This window comes from Schistocerca americana, chromosome 5, assembly GCF_021461395.2.
Source record: "Schistocerca americana isolate TAMUIC-IGC-003095 chromosome 5, iqSchAmer2.1, whole genome shotgun sequence".
Lineage (NCBI taxonomy): Eukaryota > Metazoa > Arthropoda > Insecta > Orthoptera > Acrididae > Schistocerca > Schistocerca americana.
Window position 1 is genome coordinate 685,114,263 of NC_060123.1, and position 14,984 is coordinate 685,129,246.

General features: G+C 46.7%; 2 protein-coding genes across 2 annotated transcripts; both read left to right on the forward strand.

Annotated features, from left to right (window-relative positions):
* Window positions 1-1,658: 1,658 nt before the first annotated feature.
* LOC124616635 (collagen alpha-1(XXVII) chain B-like) lies at window positions 1,659-3,080 on the forward strand. The gene has a single exon (XM_047144961.1). It carries the CDS (start codon window positions 1,659-1,661, stop codon window positions 3,078-3,080), a length of 1,422 nt encoding a protein of 473 aa, XP_047000917.1.
* A 54-nt stretch (window positions 3,081-3,134) lies between these two features.
* LOC124616636 (collagen alpha-1(XXVII) chain B-like) lies at window positions 3,135-4,415 on the forward strand. Its single transcript, XM_047144962.1, has one exon. The coding sequence runs from the start codon at window positions 3,135-3,137 to the stop codon at window positions 4,413-4,415; it is 1,281 nt and encodes a 426-aa protein (XP_047000918.1).
* Window positions 4,416-14,984: the final 10,569 nt, after the last annotated feature.

A 14,984-nucleotide genomic window follows, 5' to 3' on the forward strand; every position in this document is an offset into this window, starting at 1 on the left:
AAACCGCGCGGCTATCCAGAGCAGCTAGCCGTTTTTCCATTATGTTCTAAGGACACACTAAATGAGTAATATTTTTGACACGTGTCCCCCTGTCCATACAATACTCACAATATTATGAACCTTTGATCACCGTTTCAACATAAGTGTAATAAAATTCTCGGCTATTTATGTCAGCTTCAAACACGCAGCTGAGCATAAGAACGGCAACAGCGAAAAAGATATATAACAATAGTCAAGTCAGAGACATCAGTAGGTGTTACGGGGTATGCCAGCATTGGTTAAAGCATGTTAAACCGCTTGTGTTATCGTCATAAAGTGATCTTAAGTTATACTTATACAGGTTTCCTTTAAGTAAGACCCGCAGGTTACTTGTATATATACAGTGTCATTTTATGCTGACACTTGAAATAATCCGTACATGACCTATGTGGGCTAACTCCTGCACTTTAATTCTGAGCATTTTAAGTCACGTAAACAGTAATGTGCAATCTACACAAACACGCGAGAGAAATTTTCGACCCACTTGCTACTAAGAACGCAGAATGACTTCGAAATTAGATTGAAATTAGAGTATTGTAGGAGGGGCGTTTAATAAATATTGAAACACTTCTTTTACCTCGGCTAATTTCCAATGAAAAAATTCGGAATTTGTTATGGGACGTCGTAGGATATTCTCGCTTCACCTATTGTAGTTTCATGAAGTTCCGATACGTGGTAGTGATTTACGTAGCCTTCAAAATGGAGCCTGCAACGGAGGTGCGTTCCAAGCAGAGAGCTGTCATTGACATTCCTTAAGGCGGAAGCCCAGAGCACTGGAGATATTCGTAGTCGTCGGAGATCTGACAGTGAACAAATGCACGGTGAGTCGATGGGCGAGTCGTACGTCGTCATCGCAACAAGGTGGCGCAGCCTGTGAGATCTAGAGCGTGCCGACGCGCCACACAAAGCTGTTACTCCTGCCGTGTTGGAACGTGCGGACGCTCCCATTCGAGGCGATCGACGCTACTCAAGTGGACGTCTCTGTTGGTAGTCCTGACACAGTCTTCCACCACCGGCGCTACACAAAAATTTGTGTCCGCTGGGTTTCTCGCCACTTAAACAGAACATCGTAAGGAGCAACGGGGTACCAACACTGCGAAACTGTTTTAGGAGCAACAGGGTACCAACAGTGCGAAAGTGTTTTACGAGCAATGAGGGACCAACAGTGTGAAACTGTTCTAGGAGCAACGGGGGACCAACAGTGCGAAACTGTTTTAGGAGCAATGGGGCATCAAAAGTGCGAAACTGTTTTAGGAGCAATGGGGGACCAACAGTGAGAAACTGTTTTAGGAGCAACTGGGGACCAACAGTGCGAAACTGTTTTAGGAGCAATGGGGGACCAACAGTGCGAAACTGTTTTAGGAGCAATGGGGGACCAACAGTGCAAAACTGTTTTAGGAGCAATGGGGGACCAACAGTGCGAAACTGTTTTAGGAGCAACGGGGTACCAACAGTGCAAGACTGTTTTAGGAGCCACGGGTGACCAACAGTGCGAAACTGTTTTAGGAGCAATGGGGCATCAAAAGTGCGAAACTGTTTTAGGAGCAATGGGGGACCAACAGTGAGAAACTGTTTTAGGAGCAACTGGGGACCAACAGTGCGAAACTGTTTTAGGAGCAATGGGGGACCAACAGTGCGAAACTGTTTTAGGAGCAACGGGGTACCAACAGAGCGAAACTGTTTTAGGAGCAATGGGGGACCAACAGTGCGAAACTGTTTCAGGTGCAATGGGGGACCAACAGTGCGAAACTGTTTTAGGAGCAATGGGGGACCAACAGTATGAAACTGTTTTAGGAGCAATGGGGGGCCAACAGTGCGAAACTGTTTTAGGAGCAAAGGGGTACCAACAGTGCGAAACTGTTTTAGGAGCAATGGGGGACCAACAGTGCGAAACTGTTTTAGGAGCAATGGGGGACCAACAGTGCGAAACTGTTTTAGGAGCAACGGGGTACCAACAGTGCAAGACTGTTTTAGGAGCCACGGGTGACCAACAGTGCGAAACTGTTTTAGGAGCAATGGGGGACCAACAGTGCGAAACTGTTTTAGGAGCAATGGGGGACCAACAGTGTGAAACTGTTTTAGGAGCAATGGGGGACCAACAGTGCGAAACTGTTTTAGGAGCAATGGGGGACCAACATTATGAAACTGTTTTAGGAGCAATGGGGGACCAACAGTGCGAAACTGTTTTAGGAGCAAAGGGGTACCAACAGTGCGAAACTGTTTTAGGAGCAATGGGGGACCAACAGTGCGAAACTGTTTTAGGAACAATGGGGGACCAACAGTGCGAAACTGTTTTAGGAGCAACGGGGTACCAACAGTGCGAGAATGTTTTAGGAGCCACGGGGGACCAACAGTGCGAAACTGTTTTAGGAGCAATGGGGGACCAACAGTGTGAAACTGTTTTAGGAGCAAAGGGGTACCAACAGTGCGAAACTGTTTTAGGAGCAATGGGGGATCAAAAGTGCGAAACTGTTTTAGGAGCAATGGGGGACCAACAGTGCGAAACTGTTTTAGGAGCAAAGGGGTACCAACAGTGCGAAACTGTTTTAGGAGCAATGGAGGACCAACAGTGCGAAACTGTTTTAGGAGCAATGGGGGACCAACAGTGCGAAACTGTTTTAGGAGCAACGGGGTACCAACAGTGCGAGAATGTTTTAGGAGCCACGGGGGACCAACAGTGTGAAACTGTTTTAGGAGCAATGGGGGACCAACAGTGTGAAACTGTTTTAGGAGCAACTGGGTACCAACAGTGCGAAACTGTTTTAGGAGCAATGGGGGATCAAAAGTGCGAAACTGTTTTAGGAGCAATGGGGGACCAACAGTGCGAAACTGTTTTAGGAGCAAAGGGGTACCAACAGTGCGAAACTGTTTTAGGAGCAATGGGGGACCAACAGTGCGAAACTGTTTTAGGAGCAACGGGGTACCAACAGTGCAAGACTGTTTTAGGAGCCACGGGTGACCAACAGTGCGAAACTGTTTTAGGAGCAATGGGGCATCAAAAGTGCGAAACTGTTTTAGGAGCAATGGGGGACCAACAGTGAGAAACTGTTTTAGGAGCAACTGGGGACCAACAGTGCGAAACTGTTTTAGGAGCAATGGGGGACCAACAGTGCGAAACTGTTTTAGGAGCAACGGGGTACCAACAGAGCGAAACTGTTTTAGGAGCAATGGGGGACCAACAGTGCGAAACTGTTTTAGGTGCAATGGGGGACCAACAGTGCGAAACTGTTTTAGGAGCAATGGGGGACCAACAGTGTGAAACTGTTTTAGGAGCAATGGGGGACCAACAGTGCGAAACTGTTTTAGGAGCAATGGGGGACCAACATTATGAAACTGTTTTGGGAGCAATGGGGGACCAACAGTGCGAAACTGTTTTAGGAGCAAAGGGGTACCAACAGTGCGAAACTGTTTTAGGAGCAATGGGGGACCAACAGTGCGAAACTGTTTTAGGAACAATGGGGGACCAACAGTGCGAAACTGTTTTAGGAGCAACGGGGTACCAACAGTGCGAGAATGTTTTAGGAGCCACGGGGGACCAACAGTGCGAAACTGTTTTAGGAGCAATGGGGGACCAACAGTGTGAAACTGTTTTAGGAGCAACGGGGTACCAACAGTGCGAAACTGTTTTAGGAGCAATGGGGGATCAAAAGTGCGAAACTGTTTTAGGAGCAATGGGGGACCAACAGTGCGAAACTGTTTTAGGAGCAAAGGGGTACCAACAGTGCGAAACTGTTTTAGGAGCAATGGAGGACCAACAGTGCGAAACTGTTTTAGGAGCAATAGGGGACCAACAGTGCGAAACTGTTTTAGGAGCAACGGGGTACCAACAGTGCGAGAATGTTTTAGGAGCCACGGGGGACCAACAGTGTGAAACTGTTTTAGGAGCAATGGGGGACCAACAGTGTGAAACTGTTTTAGGAGCAACTGGGTACCAACAGTGCGAAACTGTTTTAGGAGCAATGGGGGATCAAAAGTGCGAAACTGTTTTAGGAGCAATGGGGGACCAACAGTGCGAAACTGTTTTAGGAGCAAAGGGGTACCAACAGTGCGAAACTGTTTTAGGAGCAATGGGGGACCAACAGTGCGAAACTGTTTTAGGAGCAATGGGGGACCAACAGTGCGAAACTGTTTTAGGAGCAACGGGGTACCAACAGTGCGAGACTGTTTTAGGAGCCACGGGGGACCAACAGTGCGAAACTGTTTTAGGAGCAATGGAGGACCAACAGTGTGAAACTGTTTTAGGAGCAACGGGGTACCAACAGTGCGAAACTGTTTTAGGAGCAATGGGAGACCAACAGTGCGAAACTGTTTTAGGAGCAATGGGGGACCAACAGTGCGAAACTTTTCTAGGAGCACTGGGGGAACCAAAAGTGTGAAACTGTTTTAGGAGCAATGGGGGACCAAAGTGCGAAACTGTTTCAGGAGCAACAGGGTACCAACAGTGCGAAACTGTTTTAGGAGCAATGGGGGACCAACAGTGCAAAACTGTTTTAGGTGCAACAGGGTACCAACAGTGTGAAACTGTTTTAGGAGCAATGGGGGACCAACAGTGCGAAACTGTTTTAGCGTTATGTGTATGTATTTGTATGGCAGGAGCTCTGTCATGAACAAAATTTGCTCTCTGCCTCTGTCTTCGTCTCCCTCCTTCCCACCCCCCCCCCCCTCTCTCCCTCTGCGTGACACAGCCCGCACAAATGCGCGCACACACACACACAGACACACACACACACACACACACACACACACACACACACACTCGTTGTCATTTCTCATTTGTCTTCTTTGCTTACTTCTGTGTACTGAAAGTGTTTGTGACGATGTATGTGGCGCGTACGCGACTAGAAAAGGAGAGTCACGAACGGGGGTATTTATATTTACACTACCGGCCATTAAAATTGCTACACCACGAAGATGACGTGCTACAGAAGCGAAATTTAAGCGACAGGAAGAAGATGCTGTGATATGCAAATCATTAGCTTTTCAGAACCTTCACACGAGGTTGGCGCCGGTGGCGACACCTACATCGTGCTGACATGAGGAAAGTTTCCGACCGATTTCTCATACGCACACAGCAGCTGACAAGCGTTCCCTGGTGAAACGTTGTTGTCATGCCTCGTGTAAGGAGGAGAAATACGTACCATCACGTTTCCGACTTCGATAAAGGCCGGATTGCAGCCTATGGCGATTGCGGTTTATCGTATCGCGACATTGCTGCTCGCGTTGGTCGAGATCCAGTGACTGTTAACAGAAAATGGAATCGGTGGGTCCATGAGGATAATGCGGAACGCCGTGCTGGATCCCAACGGCCTCGTATCACTAGCAGTCGAGATGACAGGCATCTTATCCGCATGGCTGTAACGGATCGTGCAACCACGTCTCGATCCCTCAGTCAACAGATGGCGGCGTTTGCAAGACAACAACCACCTGCAAGAACAGTTCGACTAAGTTTTCAGCATGGACAATCAGCTCGGAGACCATGGCTGCGGTTACCCTTGCCACTGCATCACAGACAGGAGCGCCTGCGATGGTGTGCTCAACGACGAACCTGGGTGCACGAATTGCAAAAGGCATATTTTCAGATGAATCCAGGTTCTTTTTGCAGCATCATGATGGTCGCATCCGTGTTAGGCGACATCGCGGTGAACGCACATTGGAAGCGTGTATTCGTCATCGCCATACTTGCGTATCCCCCGGCTTCAAGGTATGGAGTGCCAATGGTTACACGTCTCTGTCACCTCTTGTTCGCATTGACGGTAATTTGAACAGTGGACGTTACATTTCAGACGTGGTACGATCCGTGGCTCTACCCTTCATTTGAACCCTGCGAAACGCTATATTCCAGCAGGATAATGCACGATCGCATGTTGCAGGTCCTGTACGGGCCTTTCTGGATACAGAAAATGTTCGACTGTTGCCCTGGCCAGCACATTCTCCAGATCTCTCACCAATTGAAAACGTCTGGTCAATGGTGGCCGAGCAACTGACTCGTCACAGTACACCAGTCACGAGATGAACTGGGGTGTCGTGTTGAAGCTGCATGGGCAGCTGTACCTGTACACGTCATCCAAGCTCTGTCTGACTCAATTCCCATGCATATCAAGACCGTTATTATGGCCAGAGGTGGTTGTTCTGGGTACTGATTTCTCAGGATCTCTGCACCCAAACTGCGTGAAAATGTAATCACATGTCAGTTCTAGTACAATATATTTGTCCAATGAATACCCGTTTATCATCTGCATTTCTTCTTGGTGTAGCAATTTTAATGACCAGTAGTGTATGTTACTGTTAATCTTTTCAATCAAAGACCTCCACAAAACGTTGATCATTATTTTAAAAATGTGTTTCGGTCTTTTCGTCTGTTACCAGTCACTGCCACAGAGCACCCAAAAGTGGTGCCCCCAACACTGCCTCACCTTATTGGTTAACATAAATCGACCTCTTAACGGAGGTTTAATCCCCTTGACATTATAAAAATTGTGGCTGGTTACATAATAAAAGTCACTATATAGTCGAATCTGAAGTATCCGAACTTGAGCCTTGAGACTAAGTTTGTAAAAACGTCATCAAAAAGAGGGTGATGTTAGTGAGCACATAACCTGCTGGGCTACAGCGTTCTACACAGGTCTACAGTCTCAACGCCACCAAACAACACATGGGCAGTTGATCGATAACAATGCGTAAAAGTGTACAGTGATGCGATAAAGAAACTCGAGAAGAGCCACCCGACTCTTAAAGTGGTCTGCATTCGATGAATAGTTCAATCTTACATTGCTTTCGGAGGATTGCCTTGAGTTTCACGTTCAATTATTTCCTTATAATTACATCCTGGGCAAAAGAAATTTAGCTGCTACAGACGCTGTGACATCGCGAATCTAGAGACACTGACTAAGCTGAGCAGTAGTCAACGGAAAACCACGGGCGGTCCAACGTAGGACCACCTGCAGGGTCGCGAGCGGCGCTGTTAAAGCTAACGGGCCTGGGCTGCCTGCACTGGGCAGTGGATTCCAGGCTGCGTTTCGGAGGGCAATTTGTCATCCTCAGAGAGGCACGCCGCCTAATGAACTGCGCGCAGCACGCCATTCCAGCCGCTCGGCAGCGAGCGGAAACAATTTACTGCTCTGATTTCCAAGAAATACTTCCGAGAAAACGCTTCATAAATACACACACCATTTTTCCTTGCAAAATGTGACAGTCAGTAAAATACTTGTAGGTTATGGAAACAACTATGCAGGAGTAGAAATAACATAATTCAGCGTCGTTCATCTGCCGCGAAATTTCGCCGAATTTAGTCTTCCTAAGGGGATAGCCGCTTTTGAAACTTCCAAAATATCTGCTTTTTCCCTTAAAAGTGTCTCGTTTATTGCAGTGTTCCCGAGAAACTACGTAGTAATTTGTGAAAAAACTGTAACCGAAAAAGTAGTCGACATGTAATTTCAACGAAGATCCAACAGGCATTATAGAAACTATGAACGTGATCCAAATTAAGATCGCACCAGCCTGTTACAACTTATGCAAAAAAGCATATCGTGAGAGCAGTGCAGCGCATGACAGAAACTGTCATAGAGGTACGGAGGACCGCCGTGACCACGAAAAAGATGGAGGAGGAGTTCCTTTTGGACCTGGAAGGATTGCTGTATGGTCCACGGATGTCTGAATAGGGGCATGTTTAAACGAACTACAAAAAGAATGTTTTTCTCGAAACTGTAGTTTTCAAATTGGCGAGAAACATAAATTCAGAAAGCCAGCTGCTGTGATCGAGCGGTTCTAGGCACTTCACTCCGGAACCACGCGGCTGCTACGGTCGCAGGTTCGAATCCTGCCTCGGGTATGTATGTGTGTGATGTACTTAGTTAGATTTAAGTAGTTCTAAGTCTAGGGGACTGATGACCTTAGATGCCCGTAGTGCTTGGAGCCTTTGAACCATTTTTGAACAATAACTTGAGAACATTACATGCGATTTTGATCGCCGCGCGGAGTGGCCGTGCGGTCAGAGGCGTCATGTCACAGATTGCGCGGCCCCTCCCGCCGGAGGTTGGAGTCCTCCCTCTGGCATATGTGGGTGAGTTGTTCATAGCATAAGTTAGTTTAAGTAGTGTGTAAGTCTAGGGACCGATGACCTCAGCAGTTTGGTCCCTTAAGAACTCACACACTTTTGAACATTTTCGATTTTGATCGGATGTGCTTGCCGGCATTTTAAACTCAATTCTCTATAAGAATACGTAGCCATTTCGCGATATATTCAGAAGTCTATCTTCAAGTACACGCTTTTCGCTCTATTTTCAGGGCGACGAAAATTACATTTGCTTTAAATACGTCGCCATTTTCTTGCAACTTAATACGGTAGGAAGGGGGTATATTGCAATGACTAATGCAAAACTATTTTGTTACAGGTCCAACAGGAGAGCTTCAGGAATTCCCAACGATGACTAGCGTTCCGGCTACAAGGTGCCCTTATTTCAGCTGCATCGGCAACGGATAGCTGAAGTGGACACAAAAATAACTTCGTAACGACAAAAGTGTAAGGAAGAGACCATCAAGTTTAGCTTTTATTTTTTTTAATTAAAAAAAATCACGAAATTGTCCTCTTTTTCACGCGTTCAAAGAAAGCTAGCCCGTTAAGAAATTGAGCAGCCTGTGGAAACGCCAAAGCAACTACTATAGGCATGCTTAATCAAATGCAGAGATATGTAAACAGGCAGAATACGGCGATGCGGTTGGCAACGCCTAAATAAGACAACAGCCTTCTGGCGACTTGTTGGATCTGTTACTACTGCTACAATGACAGGTCAACAAGATTTAAGTGAATTTGAACGTTTTGCTCTAGTCGGCGCACGAGCGATGCACCACAGTATCTCCGAGGTAGCGATGAAGTGGGGATTTTCCGGTACGACCACTTCACGAGCGGTCCGTGAATATCAGGGATCCGGTAAAACATCAAATATCCGACATAGCTGCGGACGGAAAAGTATCCTGCAAGAACAGGACCAACGACAACTGAAGAGAATTATTGAGCTTGACAAAAGTGCAACCCTTCCCCAAATTGCTGCAAATTTCAGTGCTGGGCCGTCAACAACTGTCAACGTGCGAGCCAATCAACGAAACATCATCGATATGGGCTTTCTGAGTCGAAGACCCACTCGTGTACCCTTGATGTCTGCACGATACAAAGCTTTACGTCTCGCCAGGGCCGGTCAGCACCGACATTGGACTGTTGATGACTGGAAACATGTTGCCTGGTCGATTGAGTCCCGTTTCAAATCATATCGAGCGGATGGACGGGTATGGAGACAACCTCATGAATCCATGGACCACGTATGTCATCAGGGGACTGTTCAAGATGGTGGAGGGTCTGTAGTGTTGTGGGGCGTGTGTAGTTGGACTGATATGGAACTTCTGATACGTCTAGATACGACTCTGACAGGTGACACGCACGTAAGCCTGCTATATGATCACCTGCATCCATTCATGTCCATTGTGCATTCCAGGAGGACAATGCGACACCTTACACTTCCATAATTGCTACAGAGTGGCTTCAGAATCACTCTTTTGAGTTTAAACACTCCCACAGGCCACCAAACTCTCAAAACATGAACATTGTTGAGCATATCCGGGATGCCTTGCTACGTGCTGTTCAGGAGGGATCTCCACCCCCTCGTACTCTTACCGATTTATGGACAGCCCTGCAGGATTCTACATCTACATCTACATTGATACTCCGCAAGCCACCCAACGGTGTGTGGCGGAGGGCACTTCACGTGCCACTGTCATTACCTCCCTTTCCTGTTCCAGTCGCGTATGGTTCGCGGGAAGAACGACTGTCTGAAAGCCTCCGTGGGCGCTCTAATCTCTCTAATTTTTACATTCGTGATCTCCTCGGGAGGTATAAGTAGGGGGAAGCAATATATTCGATACCTCATCCAGAAACGCACTCTCTCGAAACCTGGCGAGCAAGCTACACCGCGATGCAGAGCGCCTCTCTTGCAGAGTCTGCCACTTGAGTTTATTAAACATCTCCGTAACGCTATCACGGTTACCAAATAACCCTGTGACGAAACGCGCCGCTCTTCTTTGGATCTTTTCTATCTCCTCCGTCAGACCGATCTGGTACGGATCCCACACTGATGAGCAATACTCAAGTATAGGTCGAACGAGTGTTTTGTAAGCCACCTCCTTTGTTGATGGACTACATTTTCTAAGCACTCTCCCAATGAATCTCAACCTGGTACCCGCCTTACCAACAATTAATTTTATATGATCATTCCACTTCAAGTCGTTCCGCACGCATACTCCCAGATATTTTACAGAAGTAACTGCTACCAGTGTTTGTTCCGCTATCATATAATCATACAATAAAGGATCTTTCTTTCTATGTATTCGCAATACATTACATTTGTCTATGTTAAGGGTCAGTTGCCACTCCCTGCACCAAGTGCCTATCCGCTGCAGATCTTCCTGCATTTCGCTACAATTTTCTAATGCTGCAACTTCTCTGTATACTATAGCATCATCCGCGAAAAGCCGCATGGAACTTCCGACACTATCTACTAAGTCATTTATATATATTGTGAAAAGCAATGGTCCCATAACACCCCCCTGTGGCACGCCAGAGGTTACTTTAACGTCTGTAGACGTCTCTCCATTGATAACAACATGCTGTGTTCTGTTTGCTAAAAACTCTTCAATCCAGCCACACAGCTGGTCTGATATTCCGTAGGCTCTTACTTTGTTTATCAGGCGACAGTGCGGAACTGTATCGAACGCCTTCCGGAAGTCAAGAAAAATAGCATCTACCTGGGAGCCTGTATCTAATATTTTCTGGGTCTCATGAACAAATAAGGCGAGTTGGATCTCACACGATCGCTGTTTCCGGAATCCATGTTGATTCCTACATAGTAGATTCTGGGTTTCCAGAAATGACATGATACGCGAGCAAAAAACATGTTCTAAAATTCTACAAGAGATCGACGTAAGAGATATAGGTCTATAGTTTTGCGCATCTGCTCGACTACCCTTCTTGAAGACTGGGACTATCTGTGCTCTTTTCCAATCATTTGGAACCCTCCGTTCCTCTAGAGACTTGCGGAACACGGCTGTTAGAAGGGGGGCAAGTTCTTTCGCGTACTCTGTGTAGAATCGAATTGGTATCCCGTCAGGTCCAGTGGACTTTCCTCTATTGAGTGATTCCAGTTGCTTTTCTATTCCTTGGACGCTTATTTCGATGTCAGCCATTTTTTCGTTTGTGCGAGGATTTAGAGAAGGAACTGCAGTGCGGTCTTCCTCTGTGAAACAGCTGTGGAAAAAGGTGTTTAGTATTTCAGCTTTACGCGTGTCATCCTCTGTTTCAATGCCATCATCATCCCGTAGTGTCTGGATATGCTGTTTCGAGCCACTTACTGATTTAACGTAAGACCAGAACTTCCTAGGATTTTCTGTCAAGTCGGTACATAGAATTTCACTTTCGAATTCAATGAACGCTTCACGCATAGCCCTCCTTACGCTAACTTTGACATCGTTTAGCTTCTGTTTGTCTGAGAGGTTTTGGCTGCGTTTAAACTTGGAGTGGAGCTCTCTTTGCTTTCGCAGTAGTTTCCTAACTTTGTTGTTGTACCACGGTGGGTTTTTCCCGTCCCTCACGGTTTTACTCGGCACGTACCTGTCTAAAACGCATTTTACGATTGCCTTGAACTTTTTCCATAAACACTCAACATTGTCAGTGTCGGAACAGAAATTTTCGTTTCGATCTGTTAGGTAGTCTGAAATCTGCCTTCTATTACTCTTGCTAAACAGATAAACCTTCCTCCCTTTTTTTATATTCCTATTAACTTCCATATTCAGGGATGCTGCAACGGGCTTATGATCACTGATTCCCTGTTCTGTACATACAGAGTCGAAAAGTTCGGGTCTGTTTGTTATCAGTAGGTCCAAGATGTTATCTCCACGAGTCGGTTCTCTGTTTAATTGCTCGAGGTAATTTTCGGATAGTGCACTCAGTATAATGTCACTCGATGCTCTGTCCCTACCACCCGTCCTAAACATCTGAGTGTCCCAGTCTATATCTGGTAAATTGAAATCTCCACCTAAGACTATAACATGCTGAGAAAATTTGTGTGAAATGTATTCCAAATTTTCTCTCAGTTGTTCTGCCACTAATGCTGCTGAGTCGGGAGGTCGGTAAAAGGAGCCAATTATTAACCTAGTTCGGTTGTTTAGTGTAACCTCCACCCATAATAATTCACAGGAACTATCCACTTCTACTTCACTACAGGATAAACTACTAGTAACAGCGACGAACACTCCACCACCGGTTGCATGCAATCTATCCTTTCTAAACACCGTCTGTACCTTTGTAAAAATTTCGGCAGAGTTTATCTCTGGCTTAAGCCAGCTTTCTGTACCTATAACGATTTCGGCTTCGGTGCTTTCTATCAGCGCTTGAAGTTCCGGTACTTTACCAACGCAGCTTCGACAGTTGACAATTACAATACCGATTGCTGCTTGGTCCCCGCATGTCTACGCGAATTTACACTATTCAGGTACTAAAACTCGATGCTACAACTCTCAAATACTATAATACGCCCGAAATTTATGAATTACACAATGCAAGTACCAAAAACACGCAAAGAAATTAAGAATTAAACTATGTAACAAATGAGTGAGCTAGGAGTATGCGACTTGCTGCTCAGCTGCTTATCCAACGGCTTATCCACGTCGTGTTGCAGCACTTTTGCGCGCTCGCGGAGACCCTAGACGATATTAGGCAGGTGCACCAGTTCCCTGAGCTCTTCACTGAACGCAGCACGGTCTACTCGCTTATATTCCTATATAATTAAAAGATATCAGGTTAGCACACATCTTCGGAAGTGAAAAATGTGTCTCTGCCTTGGAAGAGAGTATACGTAACCGCAGTACAAACACAAATAATCCTGTATGCATCTTCGACATTATCTCATTACAGATATGATTGCCTTATGTTCCCTTGTCTCTTGACACGTGCAGATTTTCTAAATGTGGACTAACTGCAGGAAACGATCGCTGCGGGGATAGGGAGCAAAAATGTCCATAAGGACGTATTACTGGAAGTGCATTCCAAGGGGGGCAAACCCACTGGAAATTCGAGACGAAAATCTTTAACAACGGTAGGTTCAGTGACTGAGGGCACACATGAGAACACACCAGACAAACGGGAATGGTCTGTCTGTACCAGTGTTTTAGCTCTACACTCAAGATTGTGGTAATTTCATCCAGGACGAAGGCACGCTCGAAAGTCAGTACTAGAGGTAATCCGCTTCTCTGCAGTTTCCGACATTCTTTAGTGTGCTGTCTAGTGCAATGCGGAGAGACTATGTCCTGGTATACAGACTAGGAACAGATCGGCACGGTCATGGGTAATGGGTGGGCGGTACCTACCGACAACACGCACAATTAACTGTTTGCAACAGTCCTTTTGTTTGTGGGAGACAGGCTCGTTTAAGGCAGTGGCTAACCGGGAAAAGCGGGTGCGCCCGGTACGTACGCAGGCCTCGGAGGAAGGTGTGTTAAACATTTCAGAATACTACCACAGTTTCTCTCCAGGTCAGTTCCCACTGTCCATATCACTTACAAAGGGTGCAGGCCTTATTACAAACGGACCTGTCGCCACTTGATCTTGATGTGCACTAGGAGCACATGCTTAGCAGTCGACGGCAAGAACACAACTCCTCTACCGAAGTCTCTCATTTATTCAAAGTGGTGACACGACTCTGTGGGGACAGGGAGGGGGCGGCTGTGGAAAGTTGATCTCGCCGGATCGCCATTCTGGCCAATGAGGCAGGGCAAAACAACCACGTGAACTGAACTACTTGCTGTTCCGGCAAGATCCCAAATGCAGCAGGATGGCACCTGATGCTGCAAAAATTAGACAGGGAGACCTCTTTGCGTCACCAAACACGCAGGAGAGGCAATGTTTCAAGCTTAGGTATTGCCACTAGGAAGAATAAGAAAAGTGGTTTGTTTGCCCCTCACGAGTCATGCTTTCTAGCTAAACAGTCTGGGCGGGAAAATGACTCTGTTATGGCTACTCGAGAGAGACTACCGTTTTTAAGAAAATAAAAAAGAAATACCTTGCCCTCCCCTTATTCAAGTATCAGTGTGGTTTTAGGTGTAGAAAATTAGGAGCCAACAGCCAGGTAAGCACGTTGGCTGCAATTCAGCTCCAAAAGTGGTGGGGGGAGGGGGAGCTGGCGGACGCACTAGACTTACATATGTAAATTGCACTTAGTGAGCCGTGCGTGGCTCATGTTCCTGCCATCATGCATTCTACACCCTGTTTTTAACGTACTTCCACCTCACTACGTTTATTTAAATTACTGGTGTCACTGAGTTGCTGCTCTGCCTGACCGCGAGCGGCGCTAGCAGCGCGTATCAGTATATCACCTCTATTAGTATCTTCGATCGACTGCTATTACTTCCCGGTTGTTGTCTGTCGTAAGCAAGTTCGGGTTGTCAGTCACCTGGAACGCGTCTGGAGCGAAGTCAGGACCCGCCAGTCGTGGAGTTGTAATGCGGCACTAGTGCAGTTGGGTTGGAGCTGAGAGGTCTACGTCGACATAGCTCGCCCGACCATTGCTTCTCCGCATAACTTGAGCCAGACCATGGTCTTGGTGGATCGTCGGTAGGTCGTCCTATTGGACGAAGCATTTTGGCTCGCGGATCGTTCATGAGTCGGCTGTGTGTGTGTGTGTGTGTGTGTGTGTGTGTGCGTCGACTCCCGATTTGTCTTAGTTACTGTTGGGTACCGTTCAGGTCTTCGTGAAAGTGTTGGTCAGGTTGTGTGTGTAGTTGGCGTTATTTCCACTGACGACTATTTTAGATGTTGTCAGCATTCTGAGGGCAGTCGGTCGGTTGGTGCGGACCAGGGAAGTTAGCTCCGTCCGGCGCCCTCTCCTGGGTCCTCTGGCAGTCCCTGC

Excerpts from the sequence above, each read along its gene's own strand:
- LOC124616635 (XM_047144961.1), top strand. The coding sequence starts at position 1,659 with ATGGGGGACCAACAGTGCGAAACTGTTTTAGGAGCAACGGGGTACCAA.
- LOC124616636 (XM_047144962.1), top strand. The coding sequence starts at position 3,135 with ATGGGGGACCAACAGTGCGAAACTGTTTTAGGAGCAACGGGGTACCAA.